We start from the raw sequence: 26,879 nt of genomic DNA, 5'->3' as shown, positions 1-26,879 counted from the left end.
CCTTTTGCTTTAACCTTTGTGCTTTGTTAACATGTGCTTAGTCCTGCAGGCTCTGCACCTTTTGTAAAAGAATGTTGCCCATAGCCTGAAATATACAAGATAGCCTATTCTCAAGGCTCTCATCTTTAAAAGTCCATTCACATAGAGATAAAAAGTTGCAGAACAGAGAATAACATTTGTCTTGTTGGAGGTTTGCAGGAACATCGTGACCTGACCTATGTGGACGGCTGCAAGAACAAAGGATACAGACACCAAGAAGCTTGCAGCAACCAACCTGACCCCTCCCTCACCTTGCTTTTAAAAGTGCTTTGCTGAAACCCCTCCAAGAGCTTGGAGTTTTGGGGGGCAGGAGCCACCTGTCTCCTTGCCTGACCCTGCAATAAATCTTTCTCTGCTCCAAACTCCAACCTATTGTCAGTTTGTTTGGCCTCACTGTGTGCCGGGCACAAGAACTTGCATTGGGTAACACCATTATCCCCATTTTATAGATGAGAAAACCAAGGCACAGGGAGGTTAAGTGGCTGGCGGTAGTTGCCAGATGTGGATTCCAGGCCACTGACTTGCAGCCTGGCTCAGTGTCTCCCAGGGCCTGGACTGCCCCACCAGGTGGAGGTAAGGCTCTCTCTAAACAGATCCCCCCAAATCACCTTCCCCATCAGTTTCCGGAGCTAGGAGTGGTGGAGGGAGAAAAGGGGACCAGGACCTGCTTTGAACTTGGCGATGGCGCTGAAGAGCGCGGCACCCCTCTCGGAGCAGGCATCAATGAGGCTTATGGTGTCGTGGCCATTGTGTAAGGCGGTCTTGCAGAAGCTGCAGAGCAACTCGTCGTCGTTCCGGCAGTACTCAATGATGCGGCTGGACGGGTGGTGGATGCAGATCTTCTCGTCCTGGTCCTCGGTGCTGGTGTCCACGAACACGTGGTCCTGCATGGTCACTTCCGAGTGGAAGGTCTTGAGGCACTCGTTGCACAGGTTGAGGCGGCAGGTGATGCAGCGCTTGTAGGCGATGCGCTGGCTGCGGCAGACCTGGCAGACGATAGGCCCGCTGGAGCGGTCGAAGCGCCACTTGAGGTAGCCATGCTGCTGCATGTAGCGCTTGGTGAGGCGTCCGCGCAGGTAGTTCTCGGGCAGCTGCATCTTGTGGCTGTAGGGCATGCAGTGCGAGCGGTCGCACACGGGGCAGATGAGGATGAAGAAGTTCTCGGTGACCTCGGCGTGCTTCTGCAGCTGCCGCAGGCACTTCTCGCACAGGCTGTGGTGGCAGGGTAGCATGAAGGAGTGCAGGCGCAGCCGGCTGCAGATGGGGCACGACAGGTGGCTGACCAGGCTGCTGTTCGCGGGCATCTTCTTCACCTCATCCAGCTGCGTGTCGCTGCTCCCGATGCGCAGGGCCGTCTTGGAGCTGCGAGGGGAAGCAAACACGGGACCTCAGGAGGAGAGCTCCGTTTCTCCACCTCGGAAGGAACCGGGGTGTCACTGAGCCGCCTCGTGGTGTGATGGGGAGGGGCATGGCTGTGCCGGGGTGGGGGGGGCGGGATCGGAGGGATGGTGCCTGGGTTCTAAACCCGCCTCCACCATCCTTTAGCTGGGCGATGCCAGGTAAGTTAATTAACCTCTCTCCGCCTCTCTCCTCGTTATAAAATTAGTACTCACCTGATAGAGTTTCTTGAGAAAATTAAAATTGAATTGAATACCTGCATGGTCTTAGAGCAGTCCCTGGAACACAGTAAGTGCTATACAACTGCTTGTTATTTTTTGAGCAAGAGAAAAACAGTCCAGAGGGGCCTGTCACCTGGGTCTTGGGGTTCTGTTGGCCCTGGATAATATCACAGAACACCCACAGCAGACAAGGCCATTCTGGGACTGTGATGGAGCAAAACAGAAACAAGACCGCTTCTTCATGTTTGAACTCAGACAGAAGCAAGAACATTGTCCAAACCACAAAAATGATCAAACATCCCCTGCCCTGGTGAAGGACAGTGACTGCTGCTTTTTCACCAGTTGCAGCATCAGGCTCAACTCTGTTCTTCCCACCTTCTAGGCAAGATTTATTAAGATACCCAATAGGAGATTTACCCCTGTGTCCTCACCTAACATGAGCCTAAATCCTGTAATAACTTAGTGATGCCTTCTTACAGAGACACCTCACACTTTCTCATGGTGTATCTCTCAGTTTTTGCACTGGGCCAGTAAATCCAGCCTCCTCCAACTACAGGTGTGTTCTTGGTGGGTTTTGGCTAGAGGGCACTGACATCCTTATTATTATTGTGTGTGAGATGGAACATAGAAGAAGATGGGCAAAGTGTTCTTCCCAGGACACCAGGAGGTTAGTTCCCCAACCAAGCCCGTGTGTTCTGACCACCAGACCTCAACTATGACTTAAGGGGCTAGGTGCTAGGGGCAGGTTGCACATGGTGAAATGAGCTGCTGTAGAGTTGCACTTTTGAGATAAGTTTCTTTACCTCTCTCATCCTCAGTAAATCAAAGCTCACAATACTTCCTTCATGAGGATTTTAAAGTCTCCATGAGATAATCCACGATAAGTGCTTAACTGCCTGGACATAGTAAGCATTCAATAAATGGCCACTATATAATGACTCCCCTCTGTTCCCAGCCAGCTCATGTCCACAGCAGGGGAAAACAGTGGTCAAGTCTATGAAAAGTATGTACTTGTACGGTGTGTGTGTGTGTGTTGAATCTTTGTCTAATATCTGAGGCTGATTTCATATACTGTAAGAACTATGGATGAAGTAAGTGCATACTTGTAAAAATTCAAGTGCATGTTCTAAGAAGCTACAATCAGGGCAAAAGCAGTTTATGAAAATAAATGAATTAGCCATGGGGATGGAGGTATAAAACATACTTATTTGGACCTAGAGTCTGTCATACAGAGTGAAGTAAGTCAGAAAGAGAAAAACAAATACCGTATGCTAAAACATATGTATGGAATCTAAAAAAAAAAATGGTTCTGAAGAACCTAGGGGCAAGACAGGAATAAAGACGCAGATGTAGAGAATGGACTTGAGGACACGGGGAGGGGGAAGGGTAAGCTGGGACGAAGTGAGAGAGTGGCATGGACATATATACACTACCAAATGTAAAATAGCTAGCTAGTGGGAAGCAGCCGCATAGCACAGGGAGATCAGCTTGGTGCTTTGTGACCACCTAGAGGGGTGGGATAGGGAGGGTGGGAGGGAGACACAAGAGGGAGGAGATATGGGGATATATGTATATGTATAGCTGATTCACTTTGTTATACAGCAGAAACTAACACACCATTGTAAAGCAATTATACTCCAATAAAGATGTTAAAAAAAAACCATACTGATTTTGTGACTATTCCTATCCCTTCTTCTCTGTTTGTATTAGTAATGTCTAGGGGTTGAGTTTGACATTGTGCCTGTTTTCTCTTTTGCTTTTGCCTCTTGCAGTCCCTATATGCCCCTGGATCCTTCCCCATTCCCTTGGCCAGGGACCCAGGTCTCAGAGTCCAGGCAGTCCAGGGTGATACTCAAACATGTTGGAAGGGAGTGGCACCATGGGGACAGTGCCCGTTACGGAGACTCAGGCACCTGGAAAAGCTCATCCTTTAGAGATTTGGATGCTGGTGTCCAAGCCTGCCAGACTCAATGTTCTCAGCTTTGTTCCTTCTCTGCTTTCCCAGCCTCTCTGCTTTCTGCTGCTCCAGCTTTGAAGGGATCATCTGGAGGGGGAGGGCAGATGTATACATGATAGCTGGGTGGACTTCTCTAGTTTGATAAGGTGGGACTATGAGAATCAGTAAGTAATATAAAGGGAGACAGCATGAGAAATCAGAAAGAAGGAGGGAGAGGGGAGGGTGCTGGGGAAAGAGAAAGAGAGAACAGGGAGAAGAGACAGGTGTTAATGGCCCCGGGGAGTTGGGGTGAAGGTGTAAAAGGAAGTGAGAAAAAGAGATGAGTAAGGCAAAGAGGGATGAATGAGATCAGAGTGAGGCAGGATGAGGAAAATGCTGAGCAGGAAGCAGTGATGGGGAACAGGGGAGGCAGTGGTCCAGACACCAGGAGAGAGGCCAGGTGGAAGACAAGCCTCAGTGTACCCAGCGCCAACCCCCTGACACTTGCAATAGCATCTCTGACCATCATCAGAAAGCCTCAGGCTTGGACTTGGGCATTCAGCAGTCATGATTCCATGCCAAAACCCTCACCAAGCCCAGCAGCCTTGTCTTTTTGTCGAGATAACTGGCCTCTGCTCCTCTGTAAGGCGGCAGCCTCCTCCCAAATTTAGGCCCATTCCCCTTGTACTTGGGTTCCCGTATGTCACCTGGCCAGTCTCCTGGCTTCCCTTCTTGTTCCCTCCAGGCCATTCTGCACTTTAGCATCACCTGGGGGCAGGAGAGTTTTTAAAAATTCTGATGCCCAGGACATACCTGAAGCCAATGAAATCAGAATGTCTGGGGGTGGGGGCCGGGCATCAGTAGTTTTTAAAGATCCCTAGGTGATTCTAACGCAAAACAAAGTTTGGGAGCTACTGGTCTAAGCATCCCCAAAGCACCAGTGTCATCCTTCCCTGTTGAAATGGGCTTGGTGACTCTTCATTGCTGATGTGCAGAAAATGGGGCAGCTGAGAGGAGAGAGGGGTGTGAGAGTTACTTTCTGCACCTTAGAACTTCTGCACTTGCATCCAGAACCCCTGGGTTCTCTGTTCATGCAAACACCACGTGAGGTCCATGAGCTGAGAGTAACTTTTATTAACCAGCTACAAAGTGCTGAACTGTGGGAGAGATCATATTCTTCCCCTGAATTCACTGAATCTTTGCTCACAGAATTGTTTTTCCAGCCTTGAAAGGCTTCCAACCTGCCTCTCATCTTTCCGCCTCTCCAAGTGCTGTCATCTTCTGCTACTCCAGACGCCCCTCATGTGTGGCATAAAGAAACCGCCTTGGTCAGGGCAGGAAGAGGCTATGCAGTGCCTGACACAGAGGGTTAATGCCCTAAGTGAGAAACTGAGACCCTCAGTGCCGTGACTTCTGGGTAGGAACAAAGAGAAGGCTGGCAGGAGTTAATGGCCACCTGGGGTACTTACACAGGCCATAAGGGTGGAAAGCGGCCTGTGGAAGTTACTGCTTTTCCAATGAGTGTTGCAGATATCAAGGGTTCAGAGGAGGAAGAGCAATTTATATTTTTATATCACATAACAGATTTCAAAGCAATATTAACACCCTGAATCATTGCAGGTACCATACTCTCCATTTTGCAGGACAGTGTTTTAATTTAAGCACACAGACTCTGGGTTCAAATTCTGACTGCATCTTATGAGTTGTGTGATCTTGGGCCACTCAACCTCTCAAATGCTCAGTTTCTTCACTGGTGTAATGGGCATGAGGTAGGGGTTACTTGGGGTCACGCACGTGGTTCCCAGCAAGTTCCTTATGTACTAAGTATTAGCTATTAGTATTTTGTAGAGGTGAGAGTGGTGGGGTTCAGGAGAGCTCAGCGTTTACTCACACAGCTGGGATTTGGAACTCAGGTCTATACTGATTAGTGACTTTAGGACACATACACTTAATTGCTACAAAGTGTTTTTTTTTCTTGCAGTTGAGGTAGATTTTATTGCTACATTTTGAAACACAAAAATATTTAAAATAATAGCACCATTGAATATATGTTTTTACTGTTACATTAAGTGCAAAACAGACTTTATAGTATTTTTTAGCTCTTTTTTTCTTCCAGTTTTATTGAGATAAAATTGACATATAGCACTGTATAAGTTTAAGGTGTACAACATAATGATTTGATTTACAAATACCATGCAGTGATGATCATAGTAAGTTTAATGAACATCCATCAACTCGTACAGATACAAAATTAAAGAAACAGAAAAAAATAAAAAATTAAAAAAAATTTTCTTGGGCTAAGAACTCAGGATTTACTCTCTTAACTTTCATATGTAAATGACAGCAGCGTTCACTATATATATCCTGTTGTACATTACATCCCTAGTAACCTATCTATCATAACTGGAAGTCTGTACCTTTAAGCTGCCCTCATCCAATGCCCCACCCGTACCCCCTGCCTCTGGTAATCACACATCTGATCTTTTCCTACGAGTTTGTTTTTGAAGAGTAATTGACCTACAACACTATGTTAGTTCCTGTTACACAACATAGTGAGTTGCTATTTCTATACATTTCAAAATGATCACCACGATGTCTAGTTACCAACTCTCACCGCACAATGACTATGTAATATATTTGCACCAAGACATATTGTAACTAGAGTTAATTGCTCCCAGTCCTTGGCCTCGCTTTTTCAGATAAAGAGGTGGAATTGGGGGCGGGGCTGCTGACCTGCCCTGTCCCCACAGCTGGCAGGGGGCCCCCCAGTTTTCCCGAGCCCCGGGGGCCCGCGTCGGGCGCGCGGCACTTACGAGGTACGTATGCTGTGGAGGCGGCCCCTGCGGAACGTGATGGTGGCGTTGCGGCAGCAGCGGCTCTCGTAGTAGTGGCACTTGAGGTTGCTGCTGGCTGTGCAACAGCACTTACAGTCGGGGTCATTGGCCCAGGAGCAGCAGCACCAGTGGCAGTTGGGGTTCTCGGAGCAGGTGCAGTGGCAGCACTGGCAATCGCGCTCATCCTTGTAAGGGCAGGGAAAGCAGGTGCAGTTCCGCTCCGAGGTGAAGAGGAACTTGCAGCACAGACACGAGCATAAGCGGGGACAACACCTCTGCCATGTACAACATGGAGAGCAAACACACATGGCGGTCTCCATGGCGCCTACATGATGGCCACCCGCTCCCTGGAGCTCTTGGTGCCTCCTCTACCAGGTTCCTGCTGTCACTTCTCCCGCGGAGGTGGTCCCTCCTCCCCCGGATGGGGCAGTCAGCTTGGAGGTTGCAAGAAGTTGGCTGTTGTGAGGCCTTCACGGGCGGTGTCCCTGCTAGGAAGCTCATGAGCTGGCATTTACATAGATCAGCTCCAGGCCCTTTGCTTATGTCACAATCCCTGTCTCCCCACCATATCTCACCATACAGGATAGGAGGGAGGGTGGGATCTGGGGGCTAGTGGCAGGTGGGCTGACAGATACTCCCTGCTTCCAGAGGACCAGCTCCAGAGGAGTGTCAATGAAAAGAACATCCTGTCCAGTATCACACTTTGGGTTACTGGGTGGATTTCAGAAGCTATTTCTCTTTGCTTGGTCCTTTTCCTGCAGCTTGGGTAAGTTGACTTCAGGGTATGTCTTCCTGGGCTGAAAGCCTGGGTATGATGCTTTGGAAAATACAGACTGACATGATATTCCTCTCCTTGGGCTTTTTTTGTATTGATAGAACTCTTTATTTGATGAACAAAGTGCAGTGTTTCCAAACAATAATGCCATATATAAAGGGAATCACCATTTGGAGAAAGAATTAAAGGAAAAACAGATATAGGTTCTTTAAGGCACTTCTGTCAGTAGTGATTGAGTTTGTCAGTTGCTGCATAGTCAACTGACATAGAATATTTCTTGGCATTTTTTGCAGCCTCATGGGGTTAGGCTGAGACTCAAGCTCTGTTTCCTACACCCCTTCCCTCTTCCCCAGTCCTATCTCACTGTACCCCTTTTATCAAGAGGCTGGAACTCTACATGATTCTCTTTATCTCTTCTTTTAGTATATGCTCAGCATCTCTAGAAATGACCTTCTATTTTAGGAGAGAATTTTGCTTTCCACTTTATGCAGCTTGCAAAGATTGAAAGAGCAGAAATTTCATTATCATACCATATATATGATATGAACACTGTCTTATTTTTTTCCAAAAAGAATCAGAGGTGGGAGCTGAATTTGGCTGTAGGAATTTATTGCATAATATATTATCTCTCCCTATGATTATCACCTTTATAATAAGAAAGAACATTCACTGGGTGCTAACTGTTCCAGCCACACTTTGATTTTAGATTCCTACAGATGAAAATTTTGGATCATAGGCTATGTGCTTTATTTATGTATTTATTTATAATTACTAAATTGCTTACTTAAATGAATATGACAGTTCATACTGACAGCAGTGGTGTATGACAGACACTTTTTCCCTACATGTTTTCTCAAACAGAATTTTATCAATATTCCTATCTGTTCTCTAGGCACAGAGGTTTGAGTTTTACTCCTGAATTTATTTTCATCATTGGTCTGTGCAAGACTTCCTCTTTTTAAAAAGAAAAATAAAATTTTTATTAAGGTATAATTCACTATTTTAAAAAATTTATTTATTTTAATTAATTTTTGAATTTTTGGCTGCATTGGGTCTTCATTGCTGCGCGAGGGCTTTTCTGTAGTTGCAGCGAGTGGGGGCTACTCTTCGTTGCGGTGCACAGGCTTCTCATTGCGGTGGCTTCTCTTGTTGCAGAGCTTGTGGGCTTGTGGGCTTCAGTAGCTGTGACTCTCAGGCTCTAGAGTGCAGGCTCAGTAGCTGTGGTGCACGGGCTTAGCTGCTCCGTGGTATGTGGGATCTTCCTGGACCAGGGCTCGAACCCGTGTCCCCTGCATTGGCAGGTGGATTCTTAACCATTGCACCACCAGGGAAGTCTCATAATTCACTGACTATTAAACCCACTGCTTTAAAGTGAACAGTTCAATGGTTTTTAATATATTCACAAGATTGTGTAACTATCACCACGATTTATTTCCAGAACATTTTCATCACCCCAAAAAGACACACTGTACTCATTAGCTATCATTCTCTACGCCCCATCCCCACAGCCTCTGGCAGATATTAATCTATTTTCTGTGTCTATAGATTTGTCTATTCTGGACATTTCATATAAATGGAATCATATAATATGTGGTCGTTTGAATCTGGTGTCTTTCACTTCGCATCATGTTTTCAAGGTTCATGCATGTATCAATATTTCCCTTTTTTATGACTGAATAATATTGTATGGATATACCTCATTTTGCTTACCCATTATCAATTGTTGGACATTTGGATTGTTTCCACTTTTTGGCCAATATGAATAATGTTACTGTGAACATTTGTGTACAAGTTTTTGTATGAACATGTGTTTTCATTTCTCTTGAGTATATACCTAGCAGTGGAATTGCTGGGTTATATGGTAACTCTATGTTTAACTTTTTGAGGAAATTCCAAACTGTTTCCAAAACAGCTGCACCATCTTACATTTTTACATTCCCACCAACAATATTATGAGGGTTACAATTCCTCTACATCCTTACAAAACTTGTTATCGTTTTTTAAAAATAATAATTATTATAGCCATCATGGTGGGTATGAAGTGGAATCTCATTGTGGTTTAGACTTGAACTTCCCTGATGACTAATGATGTTGAGAACATTTTGATGTGCTTATTGGCCATTTGTATACCTTCTTTGGAGAAATGTCTACTCAAATCCTTTGTCCATTTTATTTTATTTATTTTTTAAAATTAATTAATTAATTAATTAATTTTTGGCTGCATTGAGTCTTCGTTGCTGCACATGGGCTTTCTCTAGTTGCGGTGAGCGGGGGCTACTCTTTGTTGCGGTGCACGGGCTTCTCATTGCGGTGGCTTCTCTTGTTGTGGAGCATGGGCTCTAGACATGTGGGCTTCAGTAGTTGTGGCTCACAGGCTCTAGGGCACAGGCTCCATAGTTGTGGTGCATGAGCTTATTTGCTCCATGGCATGTGGGATCTTCCCTGACCAGGGCTCGAACCTGTGTCCCCTGCACTGGCAGGCAGATTCTTAACCACTTTGTGACGAGGGAAGTCCCCCTTTGCCCATTTTAAAACTGAGTTGTCTTTTTTATCGTTGAGTTGTAACAGAGTTCTTTGAATAATATAGATACTACACAATTACCAGATATATGATTTGTAAATACTTTTTTACATTCTGTTTTTAGTCTTTTCACTTTTTTTCACATTGTCCTTTTTTAAAACAAATTTTATTGGAGTATAGTTGATTTACAGTATTGTGTTAGTTTCAGGTGTACAGCAAGTTCATAGTGTCCTTTGAAGGACAAAAGCTTTAATTTTGATGAAGTCTAATTTATCTATATTTTTGTTGTTATTGCTTGCTCTTTTGGTGTCATTTAAGAAACCTTTGCCTAATGCAAGATCATGAAGATTTACACCTATGTTCTCTCTTAATACTTTAGAGTTTGAGCTATTACACTTAGATCTTTGATCCATTTTGAATTAATTTTTTAATTTGATTTGAGAAAATCCATTGACCATAGATGTACAGTTTACTACTGGACTCTATTCTGTTCTTTTGATCTATATGTCTATCCTTATGTCGACCACACTGTTTTGACATTGCAGCTTTGTAGTAAGTTTTAAAATTGGGAAATGTGAGCTCTCCACATTTTTTTTTTCTTGTAAAGATTATCTTGGATATTCTGAGCCTCATGTATTTCAGTATAAATTTTAGGATCAGCTCTTCTGTTTTTTCACAAAAGGCCATTAGAATCTTGATAGGGGTTGCATTTAATCTTTAGATGACTCTGGGGAGTACTGCCATCTTAACAATATTAAGTTTTCCAACCCTTGAACACAGAATGCTCTTCCATTTATTTAGGTCTTTTAAGATTTCTGTCAACAATGTTTTTTAGTTTTCAGTGTACAAATCTGGCACTTATATGGTTAAGTTTATTCCTAAGTATATTTTTTGGTTACTACTGTAAATGAAATTGTTTCTTAATTTTATTTTTGCATCGTTCATTGTTAGTGTATAAAAATATAACTGATTTTTCTATATTGGTCTTGTATCCCTCAATGTTGATGAATTCATTATCAGCTCTAATCTTTAAAAACATTTTTTTTATTTTTTAAATTTCATGCCATCTGTGAATAGAGATACTTTTACATGATGTTTTTGAATATGACACCAAAAGCATAGGCAACAAAAGCAAAAATAGATGAGTGGGACTACATCAAACTAAAAACTTCTGCACAGCAAAGGAAACAATCAATAGCGTGAAGAGGCAACCTATGAAATGGGAGAAAATATTTGCAAACCATATATTTGATAAGGGGTTAATTTCTAAAATATATGAAGAACTCATACAACTCAAGAACAAAAAAAAGACCCAGATAGTCCAACTAAAAAGTGGGCAAAAGACCCTAATGAACATTCTTTTTCCAAAGAAGACATACAGGCAGTCAACAGGTACATAAAAAGGTGCTCAACATCACTGATCATCAGGGAAATGCCAATGAAATCCACAATGAGATATCACCTCAGGAAGTGGAGAAAAGGGAAGCCTTGTGCACTGTTGGTGGGACTGTAAAATGATATAGCTACTGTCGAAACAGTATGGCAGTTTCTCAAAAAATTAAAAATAGAACTAACATATGATCCAGAAATCCCACTTCTGGTTATATAGCTAAAGGAAAAGAAATCATTATATTGAAGAGATGTCTGCACTCCTATGTTCATTGCAGCATTATTCACAATACTCAAGATATGGAAACAACTTAAGTGTTCACTGACAGGTGAGTGGAAAAAGAAAATGTGATCCACACACACACACTCGTATTGGAATATTCAGTCATAAAAAAGGAAATCCTGCCATTTGTGCGACAACATGGATAAGCCTGCAGGATATTATGCTATGTGAAGTAAGTCAGACAGAGAAAGACAATTATTTATTTTATTTTATTTTTTTTATAATTTTACTTCTTCACCAAGGATACTCTTATTTATTTATTTATTTTTATATTTATTTTTGGCTGTGTTGGGTCCTCGTCTCTGTGAGAGGGCTTTCTCTAGTTGCGGCGAGGGGGGGCCACTCTTCATCGTGGTGCGCGGGCCTCTCACTATCGCGGCCTTTCTTGTTGCGGAGCACAGGCTCCAGACGCGCAGGCTCAGTAGTTGTGGCTCACGGGCCCAGTTGCTCCGCGGCATGTGGGATCTTCCCAGACCATGGCTCAAACCCGTGTCCCCTGCATTGGCAGGCAGATTCTCAACCACTGCGCCACCAGGGAAGCCCGAAAGACAATTATTGTATGATCTCACTTATATGTGGAATCTGAAAAAAAAAGTCAAACTCATAGAAACGGAGAGTAGAATGGTGGTTTCCGGGGGGGTGGGGGGATATGGACAGATGTTGATTAGGGAGTACAACCTCCATGTATAAGGTGTATAAGTTCTAGGGATCTTATGTACAGCATGGTGAATAGAGTTAATATTATAGACTTGAAATTCGTTAAGAGAGTAGATCTTAAGCATTTTCATCATACCAAAGGTTATGGATGTATTAATTAACCTGATTGTAGTAATCGTTTCACAGTTTATATGTATAACAAGTCATCAAGTTGTATACTTTAAATATATACAATTTTACCTCTTAATTATTCCTCAGTAAAGCTGGGGAAAAAACAAAATCAACATACAAAAATCAATGACCTTCATATATACAAACAAAAACAGAAGATGTAAAAGGAAAAAATACCTATTTACATTCACAAACAAAACAAAAGCAAAAAACAAAGTATATAGGTATAAACTTGACAAGAAAAGTTCAAAATCTATATCAGGAAAGCTCTAAAACACCCTTGAAAGACTTAAATGTAGACTTGAGCAAATGGAAATATGTACCATATTTATGGATAGGAAAACTCAACATCATAAAGATGTCAGTCTCCCTAAATTAACACATTCAATGCAATTCTGATAAAAATAGATTTTTTTTCTGAAGCTAGAAATGTTGATTATAATGTTTACTTAAAGAACAGATAAGCAAGAATAGTCAGGAAAATTCTGATGGAGAATAGAAATAAGGGGTGTACTTGTACTAAATATTTTTGAAAAATTTAATGCCTCTATAATTAAACAGCATTGGTGTTGGTGAAGAAATAGACTGACACTGAAAGAGAAATAGAAAAATCCAAATAGAACAAATTGCATATGGAAATTTAATATGTATAAAAAGGCAGCATCTCAGGTCAATGGGGAAAAGACAAGGTATTTAAGCTAAGTGGTTAGGAGGATTAGATAGTCTTCTGTAAAAAAATAAAATTTAATCCATTCTTCACACCAAGATAAATGCTGAATGGATAAGAGATTTAAACGTGGTGAAAAATTAAATCATACAAATAACAAAAGGAAACATGGATTAATGGCTTTATAACTTGGGAGTGGGGAAAACCTTCCTAATTATGACAAAAATGCAAAAGCAATAAAGGAGAAGATTGATAAATTTGATTACATAAATAAAAATATTTTAAAGGACTGAAACAAAACACAAACAAAAAAGTGAAACAAAACCCTCACAAAAATACCAAACCCACCCACCATTAACAAAGTAGAAAGAAAATGAAAAATTGAAAACAATGTGTATACTATGGGCAAAGATTTGATATCTTTAACATCTAAGGAGCTTCTAAATATTGGAGATGGAAAAGATCAGGTTTCCTTCAGAAAAATGAGCTAAAAATATGAAGTTTATAGAGAAAATGTTATTAGCCTTTAATCAATATAAAGGTTCTTACCTTTGTTCATCATAAGTGAAATGCAAAATAAATCAACACTGAGATACCATTTTCCACCCATCAGATTACCAAAATTCCAAAAAATTGAGAACATACACTCTTGGCAAAGCTCTAGATGAACGGAAGTTCTCATATATTATTGGTGAGAATGTTACAAATGGCACAAACACTAAGGAGGGGAATTTGACATAGTTCTCAAAATCTCATCTACCTGTTAACTCAGCAATTCTAGTTCTAAGACTTTCTCCCAAAGATATACTGACAAAAATACAGTAAAGATTTGTTCATGGTGTTATTTATTACAGCACTATTGTAACAGCACAAGACTAGAAACAATCCAAATGTCCATCATCAAGGAATTGATAAACTGAAGTACATCCACACAATGGTATCTAATGCAGTTATATAAAAGAATGAGAAAAGACCTCTGTTGACTGTTTCAAAATGATTTCCAAGATATTTTTCTCAGTGCAAAAAGGTGTAGAAATGTGCGTATAATATCCTACCATTCATCTCAGAAAAGGTCTTAAGTCATTGGTTTAACCTGACATATGAGATAGAAGGATAAACCAAAAATTTAAATTTATGAGGGAGTGCAAGAATAAGGTTGAGGGGAAAATATATCTTAATTTATAGAATTGATTTAGAAACCACTTAAATATTTTAAATAATTATAACACAAAATTAAACTAAAAAGAGCAATCCTAATACTAAAAGCAAAATGAAAAAATGAGCCTGTGACTTGAATTGGTGGCATAGCCATACAAAGAGGAATTATCTTAAGTTAGTTTATTTTTTTTATTAAAAAAAATTTTTAACATCTTTATTAGAGTATAATTGCTTTACAATGGTGTGTTAGTTTCTGCTTTCTAACAAAGTGAATCAGTTATACATATACATATATCCCCGTATCTCTTCCCTCTTGCGTCTCCCTTCCTCCCACCCTCCCTATCCCACCCCTCTAGGTGGTCACAAAGCACTGAGCTGATCTCCCTGTGCTATGCGGCTGCTTCCCTGTGCTATACTAGCTATCTATTTTACATTTGGTAGTATATATAAGTCCATGCCACTCTCTCACTTCGTCCCAGCTTATCCTTCCCCCTCCTCGTGTCCTCAAGTCCATTCTCTAAGTTAGTTTAAAACACGGTAATTTGATTGTACATTCCCAGTGGGGTTTATCCCTAAGTAGAAGCAAAACAAAACAAAACAAAGAGAAATCTTATGTTCTTTCAGTAATCATATTGTTAATGGTAGTGTTGGTATTGTTATTCTGAAAGGGTTGTGTGTGTATTTTTCAATAAAATAAATGAGAAATTTTGTTGATGTCAATGAGAATCACAATTTTTGGCATGGGAGAAAACATACAGATGGATGACTGCTGAAGTTAAGAAAATCAGTAGTCCTGATTTCAATTAAAAATACCAATATCAACTCACGATGTATTTTACCTGAAAAAAAAATTTGTTAACTCTGGCCACTGAAAAGGTCCAGAAACCACGACTTACCCACTAATAATGAACCCCCTTGTGGTCTCTGAATTTCAGCAAAATGAACCAGCGCTCTTTGGAGAAATGGGTGATCCCAGGTCTGGGGCAGGAAATGTACAAGACAAATGTGGGTTTAGATCTACATTTTACAAAATTCCACAGGTCCCTTTTGGCACTAGCTCTTTTAGCTTTGCTAGAGGATATAGGAGAAGAAGAACAGCATGCCAGCAGGGCAGGGGAAGGTGTGACAGCTCAGGTATAAAGGAATGAGACCAAATGAGTGGGTATAGTTATGCTGTAGTGCACCATCCAGGGATCCTTGTTAAGTCTGAGATACTCATTCCTCTTGTTGTCTGGAGTGTTGGCTGCTTGCAGCGCACACCTGAATCTTTCTCTGTAAATTGCTTTCAGTGGAGGGGAGCTGCCTTGCCAAAGATTACACCCCTATTCAGGGAGCAGTCCTGCCTAAATTGGGACCACTTTAAAGGGCCATCCCAGCTACTGAGGAAGTCCTATTGGAATGGCTGAGGATTCCAGTTGTAACTATATTATAGTTTAGCTCTTCCCGCTGCACAATCCTGTTTTCTTCACTCCCTAAGAACCCTCCCCAATAAACCTCTTATGCATAAGTCTCCATCTAGTAGTTTGTTTCTTGGGGAACCTGGCCCAAGAGATGGGTATGGGAGCCATTCTGGCTTATAAGCCCCACCACCATATAAGCCAATATGTTTTATTTCCTCCCAGGGGAATAACTTCCAGGGGTCCTAGCAAGGGGCATGCACAGTTACAAGAATGCACTGCATTCAGAGAAGCTCAAACTATGGATTTCCCCTAGGTATTTATTTATAGTTAATTCATAGTCCTCCAGGCAAGGTGTAGTTTACTAACTAGAAGTCATTTTGTAAGCAAGGTTGCCTGGTAACATAGATGACTTCCACCTTTATTATGTTTCCAGGGGAACAGAGCTAGGAAGTTAACTCAAGGTCATTTTTTTCATAGAGAAAGAGAAAGAGTTTGTTAACCCTTCATTCACATTTAAAAACCTATGAATTCATAAAGATAACCAAAATAAAATAAAAATCCCAACAACGCTCACTTATAGGATACTAGGAAACTAACTTGTTATTTTGAAACCTTGTAATAAAGGGAGAGAATTTATTTAGACTCTGTTGTATGAACTATGCTTCAGGTTAATGAGTTGATAAAGGGAATTTTCTCTTTATAGAAGTATCCCGGCTAATAAATGAAGAGGGATGGAATTGAAATATCATCCATTGCAACTCCTACTGAAAAGATGAATCTAGACAATATCACCAGGGACTGCTAATAGATGATTATATTAAACAGTAAATATTGGGACTTCCCTGGTGGCTCAGTGGTTAAAAATCCCCCTGCCAATGCAGGGGACACGGGTTCTAGCCCTGGTTCGGGAAGATCCCACATGCCGCTGAGCAACAAAGCCTGTGCGCCACAACTACCGAGCCCGCGTGTCACAACTACTGAAGCCCACGTGCCTAGAGCCCTTGCTCTGCAACAAAAGGCACTGCAATGAGAAGCCTGTGAACCGCAACGAAGAGTAGCCCCCGCTCGCCGCAAATAGAGAAAGCCCTCGCGCAGCAACAGAGACCCAAAGACCCAGGGACTGCTAATAGAGCCAAACAGAGACCATCAGACATTGTTGGGTCGTTGGGTCTCTGTTGCTGCTCGAGGGCTTTCTCTATTTGCGGCGAGTGGGGGCTACACTTTGTTGCGGTGCACTGGCTTCTCATTGCGGTGGCTTCTCTTGTTGCAGAGCACAGGCTCTAGGTGTGTGGGCATCAGTAGTTGTGGTGCGCAGGCTCATTAGTTGTGGCACACTGGCTTAGTGGCTCCACGGCATGAGGGATCTTCCCGGACCAGGGACTGAACCCATATCCCCTGCATTGGGAGGCGGATTCTTAACCACTGCGCCACCAGGGAAGTCCTCTAAGGATGTTTAATGTAGCAACACTAACAAAAAGAAAAAAAAAAAATTCCCGGAAGTAAATTGAATACCCAACAATGACATATGGTTTAATAAACTGTGATACCATACAGTCATTAAAAAGAATAATTTAGAGCCAAACCAGTTCACCTGGAATTTTCAGGAATATTGCTGAATGAGAAAAGCGAGATGCACACATGGATGTATAAGCCCTCATTATTTGAAAAAAAAAAAAAAAAGAACTCTACCTGTGCATATTTGTGTACTATGTGTATATGAGAGGGAGTCCAGAGGGGTGTTGACATGGGTTCCTTGGGGTCGGGAGAGTGGGAAAGTGTTTTGGGTGGATGGTGGAGAGATGAGGCTGCTGAAAAACGCTGGTAAAAATATGAGGAAGCTATGACATGGCCCCTGTCACTGGCAGGTGAGCTCTATAACACGAGCATGGGTTGTGCGGTCAGGCTGCGTTCCGGTTCAGCTTTGCCCCTTACCAGTGGTGTCACCGTGGAGAGTTCAACAGTGTTCATGGAGCACTTCCTGTGTGCCTGGCTGGCCTAGGAGCTGGTGATACACCAGTAAAGATGCAGTTCCTGTCCCTTGGAAGCTGCCATGCTACCGAGGGAAGGAGAAAGGTCGACATGTATAAGTTGCACAGGGTGCAATGGGCATATTGCTTAACTTTTAGGAACCTCAGTTTCCTTATCCATAAAATGAGATTACGACATCTGCTTCACAGGGTTACTATGAGGTTTAAATATGTGCAACATGAGTCTCACTGCCCCGTCTTGGGCCACAGTCTTCTGCAACCTGCTGGTATTTCCTCCAGGGGCGGGAAGATGGGCACTGAGAGTGGGTAAGGTGGGGCAGGGGCTTCGGTCAGGGAAAGTCAGTCTGAGAGCTAAGACAGAAGAGTGAGGTAGAACTGTATGATGGTTTCTTGAGAACACAGAAAAAAGGAGCCAAATGTATGCATTTATCCTTTACTTGAAAGCATTCACTTCATGCTTACTACCTTATACAGCAGTGAACAAAATAGACCAAGATCTGTGCCCCTTCAGAGGTAATAATCCAAAAAGGGGAGACAGACAATAGACATTAAAGGAATAAATGACTAAATTCTGTGATACATTAAAGTTCTATGGGAAAGAGGAAAAGCAGAGCAGGGGAAGTGTATTAGTTAGCTAGGGCTGCTGTAACAAAATATCACAGACTGGGTGGCATAAACAACAGAAATGTATTGTCTCACAGGTCTGGGGGCTGTAGGTCTGGGATCAAGACCATGCTCCCCTGCAGGCTCTAGGGGAGGATTTGTACCAGGCACCTCTCCTAGCTTCTGGTAGTTCCCTGGTAGTTCTTGTGGCATCTTAACTTCAGTCTTCACATGACATTCTCCCTCTCTGCATGTGTGTCTCAATGTCCAAATTTTACCTTTTTATAAGGAGACCAGTCATATTAGACTGGGGGCCACCCTACTCCAGTATAACCTCATCTTGACTAATTACACTGACAATGACCCTATTTCCAAATAAGGTCAGATTTGGAGTTATTGGGGGTTGGGACTTTAACATGGATTTACAGAACAGGAAGGGAGATTGAAGTGTCCAAGGGGTTGGGCAGCCTGCAGTGTTAAATAGGGAAACTTGTGGAGAAGGGGACACTGGAGAGAAGGTTTGAAGGAGGTAGGGAGTGAGCCATGTGGATATCTGGAGAAAAGAAGAGTGTCCCAGGTAGAGGGGACAACCAGTGCAAAGACACCTTGGCAGAAATGTGCTTGAGATTTTCCAGGAGCAGCAGGAAGGCAGCGTGGCTGCAGCAGAGTATGTGGAGTGAACCAGGAGATGAAGTCAGATGGGATCAGGCCCAGGTCACGCAGCCCTTGGAGGCCCGTGAAGGACTTTGGCTTTTATCAGAGCATATCTATCGGTGGTTCTGGGCAGAGTGGCTATGTTGATAGGACACTGTGGATGGGTGGGGAAGTGGTTAGGAAGCGTGGCTGTGACCCAGGTGGGAGATGACTGAGATAAGACTGGCATGCTCTACACCCACCCCACTGTTCTCCATTCCCCATCACTCATCTTAATGTCTATCGGTTCTTTAATCCTTAAAGCATGTGAGCTGGTAGTGGCTTAAAGAAATGTTTTGAATCGTTGTCTGATGAATACTAGGTTTTGGAGGCAGTGCCTTGGGGCCATGTGAGGGTGCAGGAGATCCTAAATGGAAGAACTCCCAGGTATTCCCACCCATTCCCCCTGCCTCTGCTTCATTGCCCACTTTATCCAGAAAATTCAATATCTATGGTTTGTATAGAGGGGCTCATTAAAGAGTTTTATTTAAAAGCAAGAAGATTTCTGCTTCTTAAAAATAACCCATTGTCTTACAGCATTTCTCCTGTCTGAGATTTTTAAAACCCTGTAACTCCAAAGAAATGAATCTCTAATGGTGGAATTTTAGATGATGGTTCTGCTTGTTTTGCTACAAATAGATTTTTTTACTTCATCAAATAATAATGATGATGACCATGATAACTAATATTAATTGAGGCCTAAACTTGCCAGTGTTTAGAATCCGGCCTAGGAATTGTAAAGAATGAAGATATTCATAGTCATAGATTCGTGAAGTCATTCATGTTGGAGCCTGGAGAGCTCGTAACAATATTCTAGTTTCAACACTCTCATTTTATTTACAAATAACTGAGAGAAATGTTGACTTGGTTGAGGTCATCCAAGAACAGCTGAGTCTAGAATCCAAGTGACCTATATCCCAAGTCTCCAATTTTCCCATTACATCCTGCTGGAAGGCAGGTGTCCTCAGACTAGGATAAGGAGTGTCATATCACAGCTGTTGAAACAAAGAGTAGACAGGAAATGAGTGCTGAAGACATTTGGTGTGACATTTACCGTCCCTGAGAGTTCAGATTTATAAGTTCCACCACATTTAAGAGCCTTTTAAAGTCTCTAATTGCTTATTTATCTGATGTTACAAAAACAGTCTCCACAGATACAAACTGGCAGGTAAATAGCTTGTTGAGAATTTATTTATAGTGATAAACTAACATAATGCATCTTCTCTTGAGAGAATTGTCAAAAGCACAGGATTGTACCACAGTTCATAGTAATATTTCTTCTGGAGTCATTATTGGCTGTGGCCTCCTAATTTTCTGGGGGATTAGTTCATTTCTTGATCCACGAACTACTGCACTGTAAATAAACCTGCCAGTTCCATGGGGACAAGTGGACCAGAGTAACCTGGTGAAGGGTAAAGAGGATAATTTGGGGGTTGGCCAGATCTGGGTGTGAGTTCTTTCTCTGCCTCTTAGATCTGTCTTACTTGGGGTAAGCACTTTAGTTCTCGATGCCTCAATTTTCTCTTGGGTTAAATGGGAATTATAATATCTACCTCATAGGCTGGTTGTGGAAATTAAGGGAGTAAAGGCTATAGGGCATCCTCTGCCCTGCCTGGCTCTAGTAGGTGCTAAATAGTGATCCACTCTATTGGGAGGCAGAATAGAGATGTGACTTGAAGGCCAAGTGTAGTCCTTGGACCAGCAGCCTCAGCACACTCCAGTTTGGGGGCTTTGGAGTCAGTCTGGTTGGGTTCAAGTTTCAGTGTGGTTACTAATTAGCTATGTGGCTTTGGATAAAATCACCTTCTCAAAGTTGCTGTTTGTTCATCTGTGAAATGGGAAGGATACCATAGGAGGACCCAATTTATGGGTCATTTTAATATATCAGTGAGATGCTGCAGAGTCTCTCGCCATGTCTGGCATGTAAGAAATCACTATTAGGATTTTCTAGAGCCTGCTGTCCATGAGCAGCAAGCCTGTGGTAAGTAAAACTAATATGACAGTTTGGGATAAGCAAAGCTATTTCCACGCACCTGCTTCAAACCAAGGTATTAGATGGATCTTTGGTTTCCAGACCACAACCTACCACCTGTTTGTCTCAGTACTAAATCTTAGTGGTTAGCACTTTGGGAGCAGAAGAGGTGAGGGGAGAAGAGGGCTGGCAGCTGGCTCGAGCATCTGATAAGACGGTCATACCAGCAGGACTGGAACAGACCTGATGGTCATCTGCTCCAGCCACTGTTGATACAGCAGCACTCCACTAACATCCTCGACTCATGCACCCTCAGCCTCTTCTTGTACTTCTTTGGTGTTGGGAAGCTTTTTCCTTCTGCCCGAGGAAGCCCATTTCAGTTCAATTTGGGAGATCTCTAGTTCTTGGGAAGCTCTTGAGTCAATATGCAATAAGACTCAAGGAAACAGAGTCAGTTTGGAACTGCTATAGACTGAATATTTGTGTGCCCGCCAAAGTTCATGTGTTGAAACCTAATCTCCAGTGGGATGGTATTTGGAAATGGGGTCTTTGGGAGGTGATTAGATCATGAGAGTGGAACTCTCAGGAGTGGAATTAGTGGCCTTAAAAAAGAAACCCAAAGAATTCTTTGCCCCTTCTGCCATGTGGGGACCCAGCAAGAAGACTTCCATTGATAAACCGGGAATGGGTCCTCACCAGATCCCAAGTCTGTGCCTTGATCTTGAACTTCCCAGCCTCCAGAACTGTGACAAGATAAATTTTTGTTGTTTAAGCCACTCTGCCCATGGCAGTGTGAATAGACTAAGACAGGAACTATATCTCAGGGTTGGGAACAAGGTTCTTCAATGTATTACTTTCTTCTTATGAAATCATTTTGGTTGATTTTTATTCATTAACCAATTTGGGGGACATTTATACTCCCAAATGGTAGACACATTTTTTTTCTATGACATATTCACATGTTTAATTCGCAGTAAAAGATTTTTGAGTTCCACAGGAAAATAAGTAGTTTCTTGATTGGATTAAGTAAACAACCTATTTAATTTGTATTAGCTCCAAGCTACATTCAAAACCTCATATTTCTCTTGTGCTAATTATATGACAGGGAACATTAGCCTTATTATTCAGAACTCTCATTTTATGACAGCCCTGAGTTAGCGTAACAGTAACTGGTCAATGTCATTTACTTGAATGATCTGAATCCTTGCCAGACCGGCGAATCCTGTCTTCACTGGGTAGAAAGTGTTCAGTAGTTGGGTTCCAGGCATCAACACTCCCTGTAGCAACCAAATTTCCCCTCAATAGTTAGGATTAATCATCTCAGGCAGAAGAGTAATCCACTTCTTTGCTTGTTAGATCACTAGCACGCAGAGTCCAACTTGACCTCAATCTTGACTTTCCATTCAAAGGACTTCCAGTGGCAAGTCATCCAGTGGCAAGACTTCCCTCTTGGATCTAAGACTTGTACAACTAGTAGAGCCCAAAGGTATAGAGACAGCAAGTAAAAATTCTGCATGTGGATTGTCAGGTGTAATCATGAGAAGGGCTACTCCTATTTTCACCTTGTGATTCTCAGACACATGTACACTAGCTGTAGGGAGAACTACCATATATTGGATACAGGTTCAAAAACATCCTTTAGGAGAGTACCCCAATCTTGCAAGGTATTGTTTCCCAACTGGCTCTGTGCTGAGTCTTCAGAAGGCTGTTCTATGATTCTTTGAGTCCAGTTGCTTCTAGGTGATGGGGTAGGTGGTAGGACGGGTTGGAATTCCATGAGCGTGAGCCAGTGCTGCACTTCTTTTGCCGTGAAAATGAGTTATTTGGTCAGAAATAGTGTTGTGAGGGGTAATGAGACAATGAATAAACATTTAAGTTCACGGATGGCTGTGCGCTCAGTAGGGCTGATCCGTATTCAGTAGAAGGACCTATTTCAGTGAAGTCACACTGTTGCTCCTCTAGGATGGAAGGGCGGCACGGTAACCACTGTACCACCAGGTGACTGGATGGCTCCCCAGGGAGTGGTGCCAGGTTGGGCTTCCAGCATTGATCTCTGCTGTTGGCAGGTCACCACTCAGCAGTGGTTAGGCAGGTTAGAATTGGTGGGGGAGGTCCATTTTGAGCTCACATGTAGTCTCCATCCCTGTCACTACATTCAGGGGCTCGTTGAGCAAGCACTGCGGTGACTGGGGCAAGAGGTTGACTGATATCAACAGATTCTATTTTGTCCCCCTGATAATAACAACCTCCTTTGAATGAGCAATCAGATAGATACACATATCCAGATGTTGTGTCCATTTTTAGACGTCCATCCACATACTTTCCCTCCAGACTTCCTGGTCACCAATTCTTTTCTTTCCAAACAGTGACCTTATAGCCAAACCTTTAGCCACTGCCTCTGAATCAACGTAGGCTCTAACCTTCTGTGAGTTGATCCATCAGGCTTCTTCCTGCCCAACCTAGAGTACTTGCAGCTATCTAGATACATTAATTCTTCAGTAGGTTGTCAACCTTTTTCATTCCGAGGGATGCTGTGATCAATTATCCATTGCCCAAAGTCCCATGGGGTCAAAACTTTGATAGCCACTTTATCTAACTTTCCCAGCATTCTGGTTACACCATCCTTGTTCCTGGCGATTAATTTCTACCACCTGGTCTCTTTGCTATTTCCAGATCCCATTATTTCCATTAAAATAATGGAGCCATTAAAATGACGATGGTATTGCACATCTTATGTTAAATTTATTCATGAAAGAATAAGGTTGTTGACTGCACTGTAACTGAAAATTTAAATTTCATTTTCCATTTGTTTTCTGCTGAACTTAATTTTAGTGTATTGAATTCATATGCTATGAACTTGCTAAATTCACTTATTAATCCTAATAATTTCATTGTAGATTTCTTAAGATTTTCTACACCATCATGTCATCTGTGCATAAATACTTTACTTTTTCCTTTTCATATTTTTTCTTACTTATTGCAATGGCTGGGAATTCCAGTACAATGCTGAACAGAGGTGATGATAGTGGACATGCTTGCTTTGTTCCCAATCATAGGGGAAAAGTATTCTATCTTTTACCCTTGAGAGTGATGTTGACTGTAGTTTTATTGATATTGATTGTAGTTTTTAAATTATATTTATTTTATAAGTTCCTTCTGTTCATAGTTTTAAAATTATTAATGGGTGTTACTTTATCAAATAATTTTCTGCTTTTATTGAGATAATCAAATGGTATTTTAAAAAATGTTCTTAATTCATAAATGAGACCATCTGTCCTTTGAGTTTTCATTGCAGGAAATTTTTTTTTTTTTTTTTTACTACAGATTCAATTTCTCTAATAGTTACAGGGCTATTCATATTATATATTAAGTCTTGTCAGTTTGGGTAGGTCGTGTTTCTAAAGGAACTTATCTATTTTTTTTAACTTGTTGAATATATTGGCATAGTGTTCATAACCTCTTATTATTTAGTATTTACAAGATTTGTAGTGATGTTTGTGCTTCAATTTCTGAAATTGGTATTTTGTATTTGTTTCTATTTTTTCTTGTCATTCTTACTAGGGATTTTTAAATTTATTAATAAAAAAACCTTGGTTTTATTGATGTTATTTATTATTTGTTTTCAATTTTATTGATTTCTATTCTTATTTTTTATTGTATGGTGGTCAAGAATGTACTCTGTAAGATTTCAATTTTTTGAAATGTCTTAAGCCTTATATGATCCAACATATGGTCTAGATTGGAGAACATCCCATGTTCATTCTTCAGTTGTCTATAAATATTAATTAGTCCAAGACACTTGATAATGTTCTTATCATCTGTATTTTTAGTGATTTTTTTGGACTAGTTCTTCTATAAATTACTCAGAGAGGTGTCTTGAAAATTTCCAACTATGATTGTGGTTTAATCTATTTCTTTAGTTCTGTCAGATTTTGCTTTATTTTGGAAGCTCAGATATTAGGCATATACACATATATTAGTGCCTAATGAATTGGTTCTTTTAGCTCTCTTTTTTCTGCAATAGGTAAATTTATTTATTTATTTTTATTTTTGACTGTGTTGGGTCTTCATTGCTGCGTGTGGGCTTTCTCTAGCTGCGCAGTGAGCAGGGGTTACTCTTTGTTGCGGTGCACGGCCTTCTCATTGCGGTGGCTTCTCTCGCTGCGGAGCACAGGCTCTAGGCACGCGGGCTTCAGTAGTTGCAACCCGCGGACTCAGTGGTTGTGGCTCACAGGCTTAGTTGTTCTGCAGCATGTGGGATCTTCCTGGACCAGGGCTCGAACCCACATCTCCTGCATTGGCAGGCAAATTCTTAACCACTGCGCCACCAGGGAAGTCCCTGTAATAGGTATTTTTAAAAATATGATTCCATCTTATTAATTAACCACCAATTTTTAAATGTTCAATATTTGATGGAGTATCTTTTAGCTTTTAACTTATTTTTCCTTTATATTTAAAGTTCATCTCATGTTGACAGCATATAGTTAGTTCTTGCTTTTTTATTCAGTCTGACAACCTCTGACTTTTTTAAAATTGAGGTATAGTTGATGTTTAATGTTATATAAGTTACAGGCGTACAATATAGTGATTCACAATTTTAAAGGTTATACTCCATTTATAGTTATTATAAAATATTTGCTATATTCTCTGTGTTGTACAATATATCCTTGTAGCTTATTTTATACCTAATAGTTTGTACCTCTTAATCCTCTACCCCTGTATAGCCCCTCCTCACCTTCCCTCTCCCACTGGTAACCACTAGTTTGTTCTCTATATTTTTGAGTCTGCTTCTTTTTTGTTATATTCACTAGTTTGCTGTATTTTCTTAGTCCATTTATATTTAATGCAATTATTGATGTTGGATTTAATTATAGTATCTTATTGTTTTCTATTTGCCCCATCTGTTGTTTTTATCCTTTGTTCTCTCTTTCTTATCTTTTTTTGGGTTAATCAAATAGTTTTTAGTATTATACTTAAGTTCTTTAGTAAGATTATTATAACAGTTTGGTTCTATTTTACTGCCAGTCCTTTGTGCTATTCTTATATATTATATTTACATATGTTAAAAGCCTGCAAAACAGTGTTATATTTTTTGTTTTAATCATGTCTTTTAAAGGAATTAAGATTTGTATAATATCTTGTATTTACACAATCTTTACTTCAGTTCTCTTCAGTCTTTCTGTGTAGATATGAATTTCTATCTGATATCAGTTCCTTTTAGTCTGAAGAACTTCATTTAGCATTTCTTGAAGTATTATTCTCATGACAGCAAATGTTCTCAATCTTTGTTTATCTAAAAAATGTCTTTAGTCACTTTTATTTTGGGGGGGAATATTTTCCACAGGCTATAGAATTCTGAATTTTTCCTTTCAGCACTTTACAGATACCACTTTTTTGTACTTTGATCTTGGTTGTTTTAAAAGAGAACTGGCCATCATTCTTATATTTTTCCCCTTAATCTAGTGTGTTGTTTTCTGTGACTGCTTTTGAGATTTTCACCTATCTTTGGAATTCAGCAGTTTGACCATGGCATGCCTAGCTCTGATTTTCTTAGTATTTGTTTTGTTTTGGTTTCTCTGAGCCTCAGGATCTATAAATTGATGTTAACCAAATTTGAAAAAAAAGTTCTGCCATCATTTTTGAAAATGTCCTTTTCTTCCCCATTGTCCATCTCCTCTCCTTCTGGGACTGCAGTCGCTTGTTATTGTCCCATAGGACACTGTGACCCTTTCATTAAAAAAAATTCCTTGTTCTCCATGCTCTTCATATTGGAAAACTGATATTGATCTCTTTCAAGTTCAATGACTCTTTCTTCTGCTATTCCCAATTTGCCATTAAGCCTATCCAGAAAAGTTTCATGTCAGATATTATACTTTTTAGTTTTTAATTTTCTATTTGGTTCTTTTACATAGTTACCATTTCTCTGCAGAGGATCCTCCTCTGTCCATCTATTTTTATATTTACCTTTAAGTGTTTGAAAATATAATAGTGACTTTAAAGTCCTTAACTGGTAATTCCAGTGTCATCTCAGAGTCATCTCAGAGTCAGTTGATATTGACTGATTGTCTTTTTCTTAGCTGTGGTTCACATTTTCCTGTTTCCTCATATTGTCTAGTAAGATATAATTGTATACTGAACATGATGGATGACACATGATTGAAACTCTAGATTTTC

General features: G+C 41.0%; 1 protein-coding gene across 1 annotated transcript in view; it reads right to left on the bottom strand.

The window, feature by feature from the left end:
* The window catches only part of TRIM42 (tripartite motif containing 42), a 31,964-nt gene extending 25,216 nt beyond the window's left edge, over positions 1-6,748 (bottom strand). The window contains exons 1-2 of the mRNA XM_007188041.1: positions 6,408-6,748; positions 704-1,401 (exon numbers count right to left, since the gene is read on the bottom strand). Coding sequence (XP_007188103.1) covers positions 704-1,401; positions 6,408-6,748 — 1,039 coding nt within the window. The remainder of the gene's footprint in view (positions 1-703; positions 1,402-6,407) is intronic.
* Between the last annotated feature and the right edge of the window lie 20,131 nt (positions 6,749-26,879).

This window comes from Balaenoptera acutorostrata, chromosome 4 (assembly GCF_949987535.1).
Source record: "Balaenoptera acutorostrata chromosome 4, mBalAcu1.1, whole genome shotgun sequence".
NCBI lineage: Eukaryota > Metazoa > Chordata > Mammalia > Artiodactyla > Balaenopteridae > Balaenoptera > Balaenoptera acutorostrata.
The sequence above is the reverse complement of the archived record's forward strand: the minus strand, read 5'-3'. Positions and strand labels throughout refer to the sequence as shown.